Here is an 18,889-nt window from a genome sequence, read left to right as displayed (position 1 = left end):
GCATTTCACAAAAACCAAACCATGAATCTCCTAAGGTGTAGAGGAAAATGTATCCATGGAGAGAAGATTCATGTTGAGAAATTGTAATGTTCTGGTTGGTTTTCTGGAGGTCTTTGGACCAGCCTTCACTTAGTAGAGTAATCACCACAAGAATAGCCAGGCATTAAAGTCCAAATCCTTTATTATCTCCTTCAAAGTCTAATTTCCTTTCCTGGGGCCCAGACCCGCTTTCTTGAGGTCTTCTGGAATGTGTTTTGGTTTCTGTGGGGGAGGCAGGAGGACCACCAACACATCTCTGTCTTGAAGTCTGTCTCAGTCCAAGAGCTTGTGCTCCAGCCTCCAGTCTTCTGTCTTCTCTGTGTATCGCTGAGCCCTTTCTGAGTCTGTGTCTGGCCCTTTGGAGTCGGTCTCTGGCTCAGATGGGTCTTGGTCTCAGTGGAGAAATGAAGGAGGACAGGACTGCCACTACAGTGGTGTGAGATGGAATGAATCTGTCTGGCTGAGTTTGTCCTGGCTTATATGCTCTATTATAATTACATTATCATAGGTGTCAATCTTGTAGAACTATATATTAAGTACTAAGTACATGTATTGAACTCAAGAGCTATTAATCACCATGCTAACCTAGATAACCATTGTCTTATCAATTCCACTGAGTTAGCACCTTGTAAGAATCCTTGTTTCAAGTACAGAGTTCTGGCCCATAACAAGAAACCATAGTCTATTCAAGGAACTAAGACTAAAATGTCTATTCTCTATCAGCTCTGTCAAACTCTAGAATAATGTTTCCCCCCTGCCTTTTTTTTTTTTTTTAACAATTGATGACTATATTTATTATTTCCAAATAAGCATGTATTATACCAAAGGGAAATAACTTGTATTATATTGAGTGGATTTTTCAATTTCCTCCTCAAAGAAAAAGACTCTGAGAATGAAGGAAATATTGAAATTCTATACAAATAACTGAGGGTTGAATGGATATCATGTCAATCAAGATAAGAGGTTTGAAGTGTGATCTTTTGCATTCTATCTGTATTAAAAAGAATTTGCTAGTGTCTGGACTAATTGTATGTTCTTTGATAATGATAAAAAAAATAGTTCCATCAGTAACACTTGACTTAGATTAGTTTTTATTTTCCCAAATGTCTAAATATATAAGATCTCCATCTTTGCTTCTAGCTGTGAAATTACCTTTCTCTGTGGAATTCTGGGAAATTATATCATCAGAAAACATAATGAACACTTCCGCTGGATGTATAGTTTCATATATAATGAGTATTTGCTAAATAGTTTCAATGAAGATGAGTAGTGATCATTTCCATCCAAAGTTCATATACAAAATAAAACAATCTCTCTTTTCTAATTTGGAATTTGAGGCATTAAGCATCTATGCTGGACTTTGGTTCCATTCTGTCATTGACACATCTTCCTATTATACCATATTCTTTGCTTTCTTTTATAGTTCCTGAGAAGATTAATAGTGACATCATTCAGAAGTTGGATAAACGAAGAAGACATATCCATGAGGCCAACCTGAAAAATCTACAGAAAGAAATATCACAGATTGGAGTGGTGAGATTTCATGTTTCTCCTTCTATCTCTTCACCCCGCCCCCAACCCATCCTACCTGCTGTAATCAGATTAATCAATTTAAACTTTGCTATGTACAATTTATTCTAACCTTTAATGGCTCCCCACTATCAATAGATTAAAGTCCAACCTTCTTAGCCTGCCATTTAAGACATTGCTCAATCCACCTATGGCCGTTACTCATTATTCCTTTGAAGAATGCATATCTCCCCTTCTCAGCTATAGAAGCCTTGCCTTTTTACTTATTTAAACTCTATCCTGTCTTAAAGGTCCAGTCCAATTTCTCATCTCTTCCCTAGTCCCCAGTAATCACCTCTGAATTTCTAGAGTACATATTACATATACTTATTGAGCACTTAGCATCTGTATCTTTGGATTGTTATTTATTTTTACCATCAGACACTTAGTAGTTTTGTGACTCTGTGCCAGCCACTTAACCTCTCTGTGGTCCAGTTCCTTTAATCTGTGAAGGGAGGGGAGTTTGGGACCCATTGGCTCCCATCTAATCTCTGATGTTATGATCCTGTATGGATGGATCAGCTTAAAAATAGAGGTCAAATTATGTGTAGAACTTGATAGCTAACAGCACTCATTACTTATTTAAGGAAATGGAATCTCTTACCATGGAGCCTGGAAAGGAGCTTTTGGAAAAACTGTCAGAGAATGATGAAAATATTGACCTTCTCTTCAAAGAAATGGAAAGTGATATGGAGTCGGATGTTATCCAAATTGAGGTAAGAACATAGATAACAGGCTTCAGCCTGCTGTGTACCTTGCCTTCTCCTTTAGCCTTCAGACCTTGCTGCTACTTCTAGGGTTCTATTATTGACTTGGAATGTTGACCTGCCATAAACTTTACTTTGCAGCATTTGTGGGAACTATGGGATAAATTGAGTAAGAAATTTGTAAACAGAAGAAAATGGATCAAAGACTTTGAAACAGCACTGAAAAAACTTGAAGCCTGCAGAGCTAAGAAAGTGAGCTAAAGTTTACATGGTTTCTTTCTATGTCATATTGTGTCTTAGTGTTACAGTGGTGATTTTATTCAGAAGCAACATAGCATCATAGATAATAAGGGGTTGATTTTAAACGTAAGAAGACCCGAGTTCAAATGCTGACTCAGTTGCTTAATATATGACTCTGGATAAATCACTTAATGTCTCTCAGTCTTCTTTTGTAAAATTGGAATAATTATATCCTTAGTATTTTTCTAGCAAGATGTTGAGGGTTTTTAAAAAAGGAGATAATACAGGTATATAATACTTTGCAAAATGTTAAAGATGTGTATAAATGACAAATATATTTTTTAAATTAATATTCCATGATAAAGAAATTGAGAGTGTATTCATGATGTTTCTTTTTAACCTCCAGTTAGGGGAAGTACTGAAGAAATACACAGAAATTTTAAAAGATATTGCCTATCTCCTCTCTCCTGATATAGACAGGCTGATTCATAAAGAAGCTATGGTAAGTTAATCTTCATAGCACATAATAACTTGCATGGTCAAGAACATCCTCATTGTATATCTCTGGCACTGCTAGAGAAATAAACTGTTCCATATTAGTGAATTTTCCAGAGGACTGAAAATAATAATAAAACTTAACATTGTGCTTGCTTTGTTCTAGACATTGTGTTAAACACTTTATAATCTCACTAAATCCTCACAATAGGATATGTTAAACACTTTATAATATCTCATTAAATCCTCACAATAGGATGTGGGAAAACTGGGACACTGATACATTGTTGGTGGAATTGTGAATACATCCAGCCATTTTGGAGAACAATTTGGAACTATGCTCAAAAAGTTATCAAACTGTGCATACCCTTTGATCCAGCAGTGTTACTACTGGCTTATGTCCCAAAGAGATTTTAAAGAAGGGAAAGGGACCTGTATGTGCAAGAATGTTTATGCCAGCCCTCTTTGTAGTGGCCAGAAACTGGAAACTGAGAGGATGCCCATCAATTGGAGAAGGCTGAATAAGTTGTGGTATATGAATATTATGGAATATTATTATTCTGTAAGAAATGACCAGCAGGATGATTTCAGAAAGGCTTGGAGAGACTTACATGAACTGATACTGAGTGAAATGAGTAGGACCAAGAGATCATTATATACTTCAACAATAATACTATATGATGATCAATTCTGATGGACCTGGCCCTCTTCAACAATGAGATGAACCAAATCAGTTCCAGTAGAGCAATGATGAATTGAACCAGCTTCACCCAGTGAAAGAACTCTGGGAGATGAGTATGAACCACTATATAGAATTCCCAATCCCTCTATTTTTGTCTGCCTGCATTTTTGATTTCCCTCACAGGTTAATTGTACATTATTTCACAGTCCGATTCTTTTTGTACAGCAAAATAACTGTATGGACATGTATACATATATTGTATTTAACTTATACGTTAACATATTTAACATGTATTGGTCAACCTGCCATGGGGGGGGGGGGAGGAGGGAAAAATTGGAACACAAGGTTTTGCAATTATCAGTGCTGAAAAATTACCCATGCATATATCTTGTAAATAAAAAGCTATAACAAATAAATAAATAAATAAAATCCTCACAACACCCTGGGAGCTGCTATTATTATACCCATTTAACAGATGAAAAAACTGAGGCAAATTAATTCAGTGACTTTCCCAGGGTGTCACAGCTAGTAAGAGTCTGAGGCTAGATTTGAACTCAGAGCTTTCTGTCTACAGTCCTAGTGCTCTATCTATAGTATCACCACCTAACCCACTTCTACTCTAGAGGCTAACACATTATTCAAACTATTTTGGATGGAAATTTTTCTAAATTTTATACACACACATACACATTTGTAATACACTTGGCGTCTTTTTCACTTTTTAAAAAATTCTAATGGTATTTTATTTTTCCAGTTAGATGCAAAGATAGTTTTCAACATTCACCTTTGCAAAATCTTGTATTCCAAGTTTTTCTTCCTCCTTTAAACAGCAAGTTATTCAATATAAGTTAAACATGTGCAGTTCTTCTAAATATATTTCCACATTGATCTTGATGAAAAAGAAAACTCAGATAAAAAGAGGAAAAAGGGAGAAAGAAAAAACAACAAAAAAGGTGAAAATATTATGTTCTTATGCACATTCAGTTCCCATAGTCCTCTTGTAAACAATATATTTTAGGTTTCTGTTTTTTAATCCACTCTATTTACTTCTGTTTTATGGGAGAGTTCATCCCATTCACATTAACAATTATCATTACCAGCTCTGTATTTACCTCCATTCTATTTTCTCCCCTGTATGTATTTTTGTTCTCTCTTTCCACACTGTCCTTTGTCCTGTGTTTTTTTTTTTTTTTAACCCACTCCACCTACTACCTTATCTTCTATCAACCCTTCCCCCCTTCTCTTACCTTTTCCCCTGGTATTTCTGCCTTTACTTTTATCCTGTCTCTCCCTTTTCTTTTCCTCTTTCTCTTCCTACTTCTTTATAGCATTAGATAAATTTCTATACCCAAATGAACAATTAAGTTATTCCCTCTTAGAGCCAAAACTGTTGAGATCTAGCTTCAGACAATGTTCATCCCTTTTCCTTTTCCCCCCTCTATTTATAATTGGTCTTTTGAGCCTCTTTGTGTTAACTAATTGTTCCATTGTACTTCTCCTTTCCTCTTTGTCCAGTACAGATCATTTTCCATCCCTTAATGTCTTTCTCTTTGATGTCATCACATTAAAGTCTATTCTCACCTTCAGTCTATGTGATTCCATCCTTTATCTGCTCCAGTGACAGATAAAGTTTTCAAGGATTACAGATCTTGTTTTCCCATCTGGGGATGTAAATAGTTTAATCTTTAAAAATATATATTATATTTGTAATTATATATATATATATATATATATATATATATATATATACACATATACATATATAATATATATTTCCCCCCAGCTTAACTTTCTGTGGTTTTCTTGAATCCTGAGTTTATAGATTAAATTTTCTGTTTAGTTCTGTTTTTTTCAATAGAAATGATTGAAAGTTTCTTATTTCATTGAAGTTTCATCTCCTCCCCTGAAAAATGATGCTGAATCTCAATGAATTGTTAATTCTTGGTTGTATATGTTATTCCAGGCCCTCCAATCTTTTATTGTAGAAGCTGCCAGATCCTGAGTAATCACGACAGTTGCTCCTTGATATTTGAATTGTTTTTGTTTGGCAACTTGAAGTATTTTTACCTTGAGATTATAGTTTTGGAGTTTCACAACAATGTTCCTTGGGGTTTTCCTTGTGGGATTACTGTCCAAAGGGGATCAATAGATTCTTTTTTTTTTAACCTTTTTTTTATTATAGCTTTTTATTTACAAGATATATACATGAGTAATTTTTCAGCATTGACAATAGCAAATCCTTTTGTTCCAATTTTTCCTCTCCTTCCCCCACCCCCTTCCCCAGATGGCAGGTTGACCAATATATGTTAAATTTGTTAAAGTATAAGTTAATACAATATATGTATACATATCCATAGTTATTTTGCTGTACAAAAAGAATTGGACTTTGAAATAGTGTACAATTAACCTCTGAAGGAAATAAAAAATGCAGGCAGACAAAAATAGAGGAATTGGGAATTCTATGTAGTGGTTCATACTCATCTCTCAGAGTTCTTTCGCTGGGTGAAGCTGGTTCAATTCATTACTGCTCTATTGGAACTGATTTGGTTCATTCATTGTTGAAGATGGCCACGTCCATCAGAATTGATCATCATATAGTATTGTTGTTGAAGTATATAATGATCTCCTGGTCCTACTCATTTCACTCAGCATCAGTTCGTGTAAGTTTTTCCAGGCCTTTCTGAAATCATCCTGTTGGTCATTTCTTACTGAAAAATAATATTCCATAATATTCATATACCACTATTCAGCCATTCTCCAATTGATGGGTATCCAGTCAGTTTCCAGTTTCTGGCCACTACAAAGAGGGCTGCCACAAACACTTTGGCACATACAGGTCCCGTTCTCTTCTTTTTAGTATCTCTTTGGGATATAAGCCCAGTAGTAGCACTCCTAGTCAAAGGGTGTGCACAATTTGATAACTTTTTGAGCATAGTTCCAAATAGCTCTCCAGAATGGCTGGATATATTCACAATTCCACCAACAATGTATCAGTGTCCCAGTTTTCCCACATCCCTTCCAGCATTCTGCATTATCTTTCCCTGTCATTCTAGCCAATCTGACAGATGTGTAGTGGTATCTCAGAGTTGTCTTAATTTCCATTTCTCTGATTAATAATGACTTGGAGCATCTTTTCATATGGCTAGAAATAGTTTCAATTTCTTCATCTGAGAATTGTCTGTTCATATCCTTTGACCATTTATGAATTGGAGAATGGCTTGATTTCTTAAAAATTAGAGTCAATTCTCTATATATTTTGGAAATGAGGGCTTTATCAGAACCTTTGACTGTGAAAATGTTTTTCCAGTTTTCAGTGGATTCTTTCAATCAGTATTTCCCTTCTGTTTCTAGAATATTGGGGCAGTTTTCCTGAATGATCTCTTGTAGAATACTATATAGGCTCTTATTTTGGTCATAGCCTTCAGGTAGGCCAATCATTTTTAAATTGTCTCTTCTGGATCTATTTTGCAGGTCTTCATTGGCAAAACAATGAAGAATTACACATTTTCTTTCTTTTTAGTTTGTTTGACTGATTCTTGCTGTCTCATAAAATCATTAGCTTCCATTAGCCCTGTTCTAGTTTTTAATGTACAATTTTCTTCAGTTATCTTTTGTATCTCTTTTTCTATTTGGTTTATTCTACTGTTTCTGTAGTTGTTTTCTTCAGGCAATTTTTTTCCTTCTTTTTCCCAACTATTGACGCTCTCTTGCATACCTCTCATTCCCCCCCCCCCCATTTTTTCTTCTATCCCTCTTATTTACCTTTTGAAGTCTTTTACAAGCATTTCCAAGAAGTCTCTTTGGGCTTGAGACCAATTTATCTCACTCTTTGAGATTTCTTCTGTGGACTTTCTGTCCTTGCTTGAGTTTGTGTTTTGGTCCGCCCAATCACCATAATAGTTTTCTATAGTCAAAGTTCTTTCTGTCTTGATCATTTTCTTTCCTTTTCTTTTGATATTTCCCCCCTGTCCCCCCCCCCTTTTTTTTTTTTTAAACTTATAAAGTGGAGCTCTGCTCCTGGGGTAAAGTTGGCACTGTTCCAATCTTCCTATGCAACACTGAGGTCTGGATTTGAGCACAGGGGCCCCTTGTGTTTGGAGAGGGTAGTTTTGCCTGTTCTGTTCAGGAAACAACCTGGTTTCCCACAGTTTGCCTTATGAGGACTGGAAGCTGCCCTCCTGGATTTGCTCCTCTCCTGAACCAGGACTGAGAGTCTTAGTTGCTAATTCACTGTGATTGGAACCTCTCACCAACTTTCCCAGAGTCTGTCTGACCTGGGCTGAACACCCTTTTCAAAAACTCCAGTGTGACTCTCCTTTATTAAAGTTTTTTTCAGTGCATCTTGAGCTGGTGATTGGTTTCATTCCATCAGAGTGTTCAGAAGCTTGATTTCATGTGGTTTTTGAGGGAAACTGCAAGAACTCGAGCAGCTTTCTGATTTTACTCCACCATCTTGTCTCTACTCCCAGAACTTCCATGGTCTTCTTTCTGGATGTAGATGGCTCTCTCTATCACAAGTCTATTGGAACTGGCCTGAATTATATCATTGATGAAAAGAACTAAGTCCATTAGAGTTGATCATCATATAATCTTGTTTCAATATTCATTTTTGTAAAATTTTGAGTTTCAAACTTTTTTCTTCTTTTTTCCCTTACCTTTTCCCTTTCCAAGCAGCAAGAAATCTGATATAAGTTATATATGTACAATCATTTAAAAAACATTTAGTCATATTGTGAAAGAAAAGTCAGAACAAGGGAAAAACCATGAGAAAGGAAAAACAGACAAAAAAAGTGAAAAAAGTGCTTTGATATACATTCAGACTCCACAGTTCTCTCTCTGGATGCAGATAGTATTTTCCATCCCAAGTCTGTTGGAATTGTCTTGGATCACTGCATTCCTGAGAAGAAGTAAATCTATCATAGTTGATTATCACATAATCTTGCTGTTACTATGTACAATGTTCTCCAGGTTCTGCTCACTTCATTCAGCATAAGACTGTAAGTCTTTATCGGTCTTTTCTGAAATCAGACTGCTCTTGATTTCTTATAGAACAATAATATTCCTCATATACTATAACTTATTCAGCCATTCCCCAACTGATGGACATCCATTCAATTTCTAAATCCTCTATGCAAAAAAAGGCTGCTACAACATTTTTGTACGCATGGCTCCTTTCCCTTTTTTTTTTGATCTCTTCAGGATACAGATCCAATTGTGAGACTATTGGACCAAAAAGTATGCACAGATTGATAGCTCTTTGGGCATAGTTCCAAATTGTTCTCCAGAATGGCTAGATCAATTCACAATTCCAGCAATGAATTATACACTCCTTTTGTCTTAGCGTATTGTTGTTGTTGTTGTTACTGTTCAGGCCTATGTTTCCCTTAGTATAGTGAGATCCTGGTGAAGAAATTCCTTCTACCAGTGCAGATCAGCTCAACTTAGAGTTACAGAGTTTCTTGGGAGTTCTAAATGACTGAAACTCTATTCAGTCTCTTGTTGACTCTGAGGCTGGCTCTCTAGCCACTACAACTTACTCTCATATTCTCTCAAGAGTTTGTTCAAGACAATTTCATCCTTTCACAGCAACATTCACAGCAACAAACACTCATTCTATACTGCAGGGAACTACTGAGATTTATAGAGTTAGTTGTTTGGGTATCCCTATGCTTATTGGCCCCTTATTGAACTGTGGTTTTTTTGTTGTTGTTCTTGTGTTTGATTTTGATAACTTTTTCTATCTCCTAACATACTGTATCAGCTTTTACCTCTTGCTGCTGCCAATATAGGGGCTAAAGAGAGGGACCATATCATTTTTATGTTAGTAGTATCTCCAGTACTTGCTGAAGTACTTCCTTGTATATAGATGGTACTTAATATGTTTGTTCAGTCGAATGAAATTGAGTTAATTGTGCTTGCTTCCAGCACCTTTTCCTACATTTTTATAACTTGGTGCTTTTAATCTGTGGTAAACTAGGAAGTATGACCACTAAGTCTATTAAAATTGTGTGTAAAAATAAAAGCAAATAGGCTTCAAATGAGAGCTTGAAGAGCTTCACTTGGAACAAAATGTTTGTCTTTCTGCTTTGACTTTTTAAAGGACAATTTTGCTGCTTTTTAATAGTCTTAGCTGCATTCTAACTAGTCACATCCTTTAGAGAAGTAAAAAGTGACTACAATATACACACACATGTAATTATATATATAATATAGAAATATATGCATAAAATATATGCACATGTGAAATGTATGTGGGCGTGTGTGTGTGTGTGTGTGTGTAGTACTGTTGTTTTTGCCCATCCCCTGTAGGTTGTATATATATATATATATATATATATATATATACAACTTATATATCCATATAAGTGTCTCTAGAACAAAGCTTCTTAAAATTAAAAACCCTCATGACCTCATATGAAATCACATAATAATGAGGATTGCAAAATTAAGATTTATTATCAGCAAATATTTAATTTGTATACCTATTTTAAATATTTATAAATCTGACTATTTTAAATATCTATAAACCTTGGGTCATGTAATTATTTCTCAGATGAAAAGGGCTCACGAGTGGAAAAAGTTTAAAAAGCCCTAGTCTAGAGGTGGCTTTCAGAAAGGCAGAATAAACATCATCAGTATCTTCTCTCCACAACTTCCAGGGAAACTTTGATTACTGCCAGGAGGGAAATTGTCCAGAAACTGATCACTCTGCTCTCCTCAGAGAGGGAGAGTCGTGGGCCAGAATTATATCTCTCTGTTCCCTTAAATATTATTAATCTTGGGGATGTAATTTTCAGGTTCAAGATAAACTCCCTATTTCTATTTATTACCAGAAAAGGAGTATTCCAAACTATGTAAATAAGGCTTGACCTTTTTTCTTCTAGATGTCAGTTCTATAATGAATAGTAGATAGCAAAGAAATCCATTTGCCCAAGTTGGTAGTAAATCAGAAATTAAGAGATAGTATACATATATCCCAGACAATATACTGAATAAATGAGTAATCCTATAGGGTGCAAAATAACTCAACTCAACCAAGACAGTCTCACATTTCACTCAAGAGGCTTATACCTTGAAGTCTCTAATAGGAATAAGGCCATGACAGAGACTACCAGTTTCTCTCATGTTGACTTCTTCCCAAAGTCTGTCTCTCCCTTCAGCAACTTGAAGAGAGATTGAATTCATTTATCTTCTCTCTCAGTGCTAGAAGCTAAAAAAATCCAGAATCTTTGTCTTCTCCCACTCTCACCAGCTCTATCCTTCATGTGGACTCAAGGTATTGAGCTCCATCAATGAGGAGAAAGTCCCACATAATTTGGTTTTTAAGCCAGTGTTTTTTATATATATACAGAGAGAGAGAGAGAGAGAGAGAGAGAGAGAGAGAGAGAGAGAGAGAGAGAGGTGTGTGTGTGTGCAAATAGAAACTTATCTTGTTTTTCTTTAATATCAGTTCTATTAATCATGATAATTCCTTTTACTGTTATCTTTGGCAAAAGAAATTTGTTAATTTAATTTATGTAGGGGTGTAGTGTCTTTCTGGAGATCCCTGTTCAGGTGCCAAAATATAGTGTCCAGACTAGCTCTGTGGAGGATCTCGGGACCAGCCTTGATCTTAGTGGAAGAGATGGAGGCAGGAGAGCCACCACGATGGTCAGAAATGGAGTCTCTGTCATTTCCAGTCCTCTCAGCCCTTCAATACCTCAGTATGATCATATCATTACAGCACACTAAGTATGTGCCAACTAGAGAACCATTATCTCATCAATCACATTGAGTAGGGGCTGACTATAAGCACCCTGCTGTAAATATCCCTTGCTTCAAGTATATCTATCCCAGAGTTCCCCCACTATCTGCAGCCCTCTTATATAGGGGTAAAAGGTTGTATTTTTTTTTTTTTTTTTTTTTTAATAAAAAGAGCTCTCTTTCTTGTTTTTTCCTTCCTTTCTTCTACAGCATGATGTAATAAAAAGCACTCTGGATATGGAGTCTGGGGAAACCTGGGCTCACATCCCACTTCTGATACTGATTGTGGTTGTGATAAAAATACTGAAGTTCAACTTGATCATCTATAAAATGGGAATAATAAAGTGTGGATAATAAAAATGGGGATAATAATTGTTGTACTTACCTCATAGTGATCTTGTGAGGATGAAATGTATGCAAAGCATATAACAATCTTAAAGTCTTCTATAAATGTAAGCCTTCCTTCTTTCTTCCTTCCTTCCTTTTTTCTTTTCTTTCTTTCTTCTTCCCATTCTTCCTTTTTTCCTTCTTTCCATCCTTCTTCCCTCTTTACTTTCCTCCCTCCCTTCTCCCCTACTTTGTACAAGACCTCATACTTAAGTTCCACAGTCTACAAAGAACAAGACACCCCCCCTTCACAAAAATTTCTAAATAAAATAATTATATTAATTTTGACAATAAATATGCAAGTCTATGTAAAATGTTGCAAAACAACAAGAGACCCAGAGAACTCTTAAGAGGTAACATGATATGATGGAAAGATTTAGATCGAGGATGACCTCAATTTAAATCCCACCTTAGTCCCTTCCTCCCTGTGTGACCTTAGGCAAGTCACATGTGCTCTCTTTGCCTCAGAAAAATGAAAGGGTTGGAATATAGTACCCTAGTTTCCTTCTCTGTAAGATGAGAGAGAGTAGAAGTGCAATGCAGTATTAAGATTAATCCAAATCAAAACTTCTGGTACCTTATTCTGGGAGTTGAGAGAGGGAGAGTTTTGTGCCCAAGATTATCATTGCCCATCTCACTTCTACAGATCATAAACCAAGCCCTTCTGGGAAATCAAAGAGCCATTGCTAAACTGTTGATTAATCTGCTGGAGGCCAACCTAAAGCAGGAAATCAGTAACCACCACAGATGGCAAGATCTGATGAAAATATGGAAGAACATGAAGAAGGAATTAATGATTCGGAATTTCAGGTTTGAAACCTTATTAACTGCAAATTCAAGAACCTTGGATAGCATCTGCACAGTAATAAAAGCTCTCTGTGCTTTTGGTTATGAGGCGAGGTTATCATTTACAAAAAAGAATAAATGATCTTAGCCAGGATTTCTTTTTTTTTTCCTCAATACTGTTTTATTTTTCCAACTACATGCAAAGATAATTTTCTTTTTTTTTCTTTTTTCTTTTTTTAGCTTTTTATTTACAAGTTATATGCATGGGTAATTTTACAGCATTGACAATTGCCAAATCTTTTGTTCCAATTTTTCTCCTCCTTCCCCCCATCCCCTCCCCCTGATGGCAGATTGACCGATACATGTTAAATATCTTAAAGTATAAATTAAATACAATATTAGTATACATGTCTAAACAGTTATTTTGCTGTTCAAAAAGAATCAGACTTTGGAATACTGTACCATTATTAGCTTGTGAAGGAAATCAATAATACAGGCGAACAAGGGTAGAGGGGAGTAGGAATTCTATGTAGTGGTTCATAGTCATCTCCCAGAGTTCTCTCCCTGGGTGTAGCTGGTTCAATTAATTACTCTCTATTGGAACTGATTTGGTTCATCTCATTGTTGAAGAGGGCCACGTCCATCAGAATTGATGATCATATAGTATTATTGTTGAAGTATATGATGATCTCCTGGTCCTGCTCATTTCACTTAGCATTAGTTATGTAAGTCTCTCCAGGCCTTTCTGAAATCATCCTGCTGGTCATTTTTTACAGAACAATAATATTCCATAACATTCATATGCCACAGTTTATTCAGCCATTCTCCAATTGATGAGTATCCACTTGGTTTCCAGTTTCTGGTCACTACAAAGAGGCCTGCCACAAACATTCATGCACATACAGGTCCCGCAAAGATAGTTTTCAAAATTTATTTCCATAAGATCTCAAATTCCAAATCTTTTCTTCTTTCTTTACCTTCCCTGTCCCCAAGACAACAGATAATATGATATAGTACACCAGAATTTCTAAAGCATAATAAAAACTTCCTTTTTAGTGGGGATTGGTTGGGAGGAGAGGAGATGTATGTTACATTCTTTTAAAAAAAATTCACTTTTATTTTCAGTTCCAAATTCCCTCCCTCTCACTTCCATTTCTTCTTCTCATTGAGAAAGCAAGAAGAAACAAAACTTGTTATAAATATGTATAATAAAGCAAAACACATTCTCACATTAGCCATGTCAAAAAAAGAGAAAACTTCATTCTGACTTCATCACCTGTCTGGAGGTAGATATCAGGTACATTATATTCTTTTTCATCTGAATATGTAGTTATTTTTAAAATAAAAAAAATCATATTGAAGATAGTCTGTCTATTAAAACATAGGTGAAATTAAAGTCCTTAGACATTTATTTTATGCTCAAATTAGAAATTCCTTTTGGCCAAAGCCACCTTTTTGCTAATTTGAGAATTTGGATAAAGTGATCATTGAATTTTTAAAAATATTTTTTGGGGATTGTATTTAAAAATTACTTTGTTTTATTAACTGTGATTCCCTCTTTCTCCTCCCCAAATATTTTTGTGTCCTTTAGGGAATTCATGGATAGTGAGAATATCCATCATCCTCTGTCTGTAAAGGTAGAAATGGATCACATGATAAAGGATCTGGAAAACTTAAACCAGAAGAGAATTAGAGTTCTTAACTCAATTAGGTATGAAGAGTGGTGAGCAAAATTACCTCTAAAAAATGCAGTGAAACCATTTGAATCAATCAATAATTAGTGAAGAGAAACAGCTAATTCTGGGGTGGGGAAGCAGAAGGAAAAGATGACAGGATGAACATAAAGAATTCTAGAAGCTGTTTTCAAGTTCAAAATTTTTTCTTTATATTTACAAGCTAGTTTTCAAACAAGTAGTGTGCAATGAGACCAGGAAATTGGAAGTGGTTGGTGTAATTCACCCTTCTCTCCCAATCAGGCTGGTGCTCTAGTACAAATGCACTGGCTATTTTGGTCAGTGATGATGTGGGGGAGGAGGAGATAGAAGAAAGAAAAGGAGAGAGAAGAAGAAAAGGGAGAAGGAAGAGGAAGAAAAAAGAGAAGGAGGAGGAGGAGGAGAAAAAGAAAAAAGGAGGAGGAAAGAACAAAGAAGAAGTAGTAGCAGAGAAGAGGAGGAGGACGAGGAAGAGGAAAAGGTAGAGAAAGAGAGGGAGGGAGAAAAGGAAATCATCATTATTTTGTTCCAAAAGACAGAACTATTTACCAGGGTTGATTGGGTAGGTTCAATGAAATCTGCAGTTTCATATTTCTATACTTCAGATTCTATAATTTCAGATTTTTGAATTTGGGGGAAGGAAATATTGGGAGGTGGGGTTCAGGTCCCTTGAAATCATACTATACAGGGAAAATAAGGGTGAAAGGAAGAAAACATTTATTGAGTACCTACTATGTGCCAGGCACTGTGCTATATACCTTGCAAATGTTATCTCATTTGATTTTGGAAATAGCCCTGGTGTTATTATTAACTTCTTTACAGCTGAGGAAATTGAAATAGATTTGAAATGATTTTTCCTGGATCACTTAAACCTCTGAGGCTGATTTTGAACTCAGATCTTCCTAATTCCAGGCCCAGCATTCTATCCTTGGTCAATAGTTCTGTCTACTAGACTTCAATAATGCCTTCTTAAAAAAAAAAAAAAAAAAACTTCTGGCATAATAGACTGAAACAGTTGGTGCCATTTGTACCAGAGCAGCTGACTGACTGGGAGAGGAGATGAGGAAAATCCACCACTTCCAGTTCTCTGGACCTCATTATATGCTACTTCCTAGGGCACTAAGGCAATGCAGAAGCACTTGAGTATCTTGTACCGAATCCAAGACTTCATGGTCTACCACTAGTTGAACTTCATCCAAAGCACTTAGTGCAATCCATTTTATTGGGATGCTATTTGATTCCGTTAAGAATAAGTGAAAGTTGTTGTGAAAGTTTATGACTCTTAGAAGCTTGTTTGTTTTTTTTTTTCAGTGATATTTTGCCTCCAGCCTATGCAAAAGATAACTTGGATCAATGGTATGATTCTCTTCAGTCTTTGAATAAAGACTTAGGTAAGTGGCAATACTGAGGAGTTAAGACTGAGATTTTTTCCTTGATGACTCTATTCAATATGAATAGAGAGACAGGATGATTTAGTGGAAAGGTCTTGGACTTGGAAGTGGTATTCCACTTACTATCTTGTGCCCTTGCAAACTGAGGGGACAGCTCCCTCTGAAGTCTCTTCTGAGTTTCAATCTGGGAGTCTACAAGTCCCTGCTCTTTGAATTATTAGTTGTATCATCTTTTGCAAGATATTTAAAATCTTCAGGCTTCTCTTTCATAAAATGAAAAGATTGTTGACTTTGCTATGTTAACCTTTCTGAACCTTCATGTCCTTATTCATTCAATGGAAATGATAGAATTACTTGCTCTGCACAAGGTCATCATGAGGGTTAATGAGATCTGTGTGTGTGTGTGTGTTGCCTGTGAAAGCACTTTGTAAATTATAAAGTCACATAAAATCTCAGGCATTATTAATAAATACCAACTACCCTAGAGAAACAACAGCTGCAGCAGCAGAGTAGAAGCCACCATGATCCAAACAAACTGCAGTAACCTCTCCAACATTGTTTTTAGATTGGGAGCTTTATTATTTGTCTTCCAATCACCATTATTTCTAAAGTGTCTTATGTGTTTCTCCCTGTTCTCTATAATCAATAGCCAGCTTTTGAGATCCAGTTCCCTAGCCTCTCTTTCATCTTCATCCTCCTTAGCCTGACCTTCTTCTTTCCCGCATGTCCAACTTGAATCCTGCCTACAGTTTTCCTTATGCTATTTGGAATTCCTGTTTCATAATGAACAAACCATCCTCTGTTTTGGATCTTTTCTCTAACACTATCTACTATCTACTAGCTCTCAAGTCCTGGCTCCTCTGACAACACTACATTTCCAGCTATTCTCTCCACCATTGGCTCTACTTTCCGATATACTGACCCCAAACGGGAAATCAGAAAACTTCTTGCTTTCCTCTGCTACTTCCAGATTCTCAATTTCCATATAATCCAAATTACTGTGGCTGCAAAACATTGACCACCTCCTCCTCTCCTTTCCCTCAGATCACCTGCCTCCTTTTTCAAATAGTGGACAAACTGACTTACCATCTTCCTCTCCTCCATTTTTGCTCTTACACATTCACATTGATGACCTCTCAAATTCCCTATCCTACTTTTTCAATATCCTTAAATCATAGGACCTACTACTTCACTTCCCCCACAAGGAGAGTCACACACCACCTACAAGTCTTCTACTGCCCTCAGTTCCAGCTGACATTCTATCTAACCATAACAACATGCCATTCTACTTCTCCCTGTGGCATAGGCTACAAATACTATGAAAGTTTGGGAGAGTCAAACTGAAAAAGATATCTCCTTCCTTCTCTTACAGAGACAGGAGACTATGGGTATAGAACATTCCATATAATTGATTTATCTATTGATTTTCCTTAATTGTTTTTCTATTGTAAGAAAAAAACTTTGAGATGGGGAGAAAGAAAGCAGTTCAAATCTGGAAATGACTACAATGTAAAAACAAAAAGCATCAATAAACCTAGAGACAGAGAAATACACAGATCAGTGAAGGGTAAAATAATCAACAAAGGTGTCACACAGGAGGTGAGACTCAAACTGGATCTGAAAGAATGTGTATGATTTGGCTTGATGGAACATTCCAAGGAAAGCCAATGATTGGTTATGGCAAATTCATGGAAGGAGATTTGGCCTTTTATGTAAGCAAGTTGAGAGATCACTGAGTCCACCTCCTTCATTTGACATAAAATGAAGCTGACCTCCAGAGAAAGAAAATAATATGCCCCAAATTCATATAGCTAATAGGAGGCAGAGCTGGTTCTCAAACACTAATCTTCTAGCTTTTGGCCAGGTGCAGTAAAGTTTTCCACAACAACAGCAAAAAATATTAATGGATAGAGTGAGTCCAAAACTTTAGTCTTAAGTATTACTCTTAAAAACCAGGAAATAGCATTTATGTTGTGGATGCAAAAGGCCTTGGAGCTGGAGAGAGGCAGGGTTAAAATATGGTGAAAGAAACATAAAACAGGCACTGGTGTACAGGACAGTTTGTAGTAAAAAGAGACTGGAATCAGGAGGAGCTGGTAGAGAACTGCTAACAGTAGTTCTAATATGAGACTCTGAGGATGTAGTAGACTAAGGTGGGGACAAGCAATGGGAATGGAAATCAAAGAAGAAAAGATAGAAGAGATCAATAGGCATGTATAAGACATATAAAATATAAGCTCCTTGAGGTGAATGACAATTTTGTACCAATGCTTGATATATAAGAGGCACTTGATAAATATTTGTTGAATTGAATTAAGGAAAACCAATAGGATCTTGTGATTCTTTGCAGCTTGGATTTATGGAAATGCTTTAGAGATAATTTGAATGAATAGTAGTTAAATTTTTCCCTAACAGCCTTTGAGGAACAAAATAAAGTATAATTTGCAAAAGTCAATGTTCTACTTAAACTAACCCTGTAACTTGTCCAAGTTCCACTGGGATAAAACTTGAATTACATTTACAGATATATTGGTAGGTATTTAATAACCAGTTTTCCAGGGGAGAAAAGGTAAATGATCTGCCATATAAATTTTCTCCATTACTTTCTTAAATCTAAAATATCAATAAAGCAATAAAGTAAGCCCAGTTTATAGCGTTTGCCAACTTTGGAGGCATAAATGCTCACACTGAATATTTAAGTTGACTCTAGCATATTCCTGTTTATATTCCATATTAATTATCAGCTAATTTATTCCTTTTATTTTTTTTAAGAATTATTTATTGAGCACACTTTATATAAATTCAATTTGTCCATTTCCTCTATATAATTTCTCTGAGCCTCTGCTAAAGAAGTCCCCTGAGCCTCATCATAGCATGTAAGTGCTGTGGTTCTTTAAGGAAGACAATAGAACATAACCTCTGTAAGATTAGGCTCCAGGGAAAGTCCTGACTTATAGGAGACCTATGTGTCTGTTAAGTTGTCGTGGAAGTCATTGGAGAGATGTTCTTAAGGGACTCAGTCACTGAAACCTGAAGGACTGAATTATTCTTTAATATCTCACACATCTTTCTCTCCTCTTTCCATCCTTGCTGCTTCCAGCTTAGTCTAAACACTCTACCCCCACACCTCATTACTTT

The 18,889-nt window shown here is 36.0% G+C and overlaps 1 protein-coding gene across 2 annotated transcripts in view; it reads left to right on the top strand.

The window, feature by feature from the left end:
- The window catches only part of CCDC180 (coiled-coil domain containing 180), a 123,244-nt gene that overhangs the window by 24,004 nt on the left and 80,351 nt on the right, over positions 1–18,889 (top strand). For both annotated transcript variants that reach the window (XM_031954908.1, XM_031954907.1), the window contains 7 exons: positions 1,463–1,572; positions 2,196–2,324; positions 2,457–2,567; positions 2,962–3,057; positions 12,509–12,672; positions 14,240–14,359; positions 15,672–15,751. In XM_031954908.1, the coding sequence (XP_031810768.1) occupies positions 1,463–1,572; positions 2,196–2,324; positions 2,457–2,567; positions 2,962–3,057; positions 12,509–12,672; positions 14,240–14,359; positions 15,672–15,751 (810 nt within the window). The remainder of the gene's footprint in view (positions 1–1,462; positions 1,573–2,195; positions 2,325–2,456; positions 2,568–2,961; positions 3,058–12,508; positions 12,673–14,239; positions 14,360–15,671; positions 15,752–18,889) is intronic.

Source organism: Sarcophilus harrisii, chromosome 2 (genome assembly GCF_902635505.1).
Source record: "Sarcophilus harrisii chromosome 2, mSarHar1.11, whole genome shotgun sequence".
Taxonomy (NCBI): domain Eukaryota; kingdom Metazoa; phylum Chordata; class Mammalia; order Dasyuromorphia; family Dasyuridae; genus Sarcophilus; species Sarcophilus harrisii.
The sequence above is the reverse complement of the archived record's forward strand: the minus strand, read 5'-3'. Positions and strand labels throughout refer to the sequence as shown.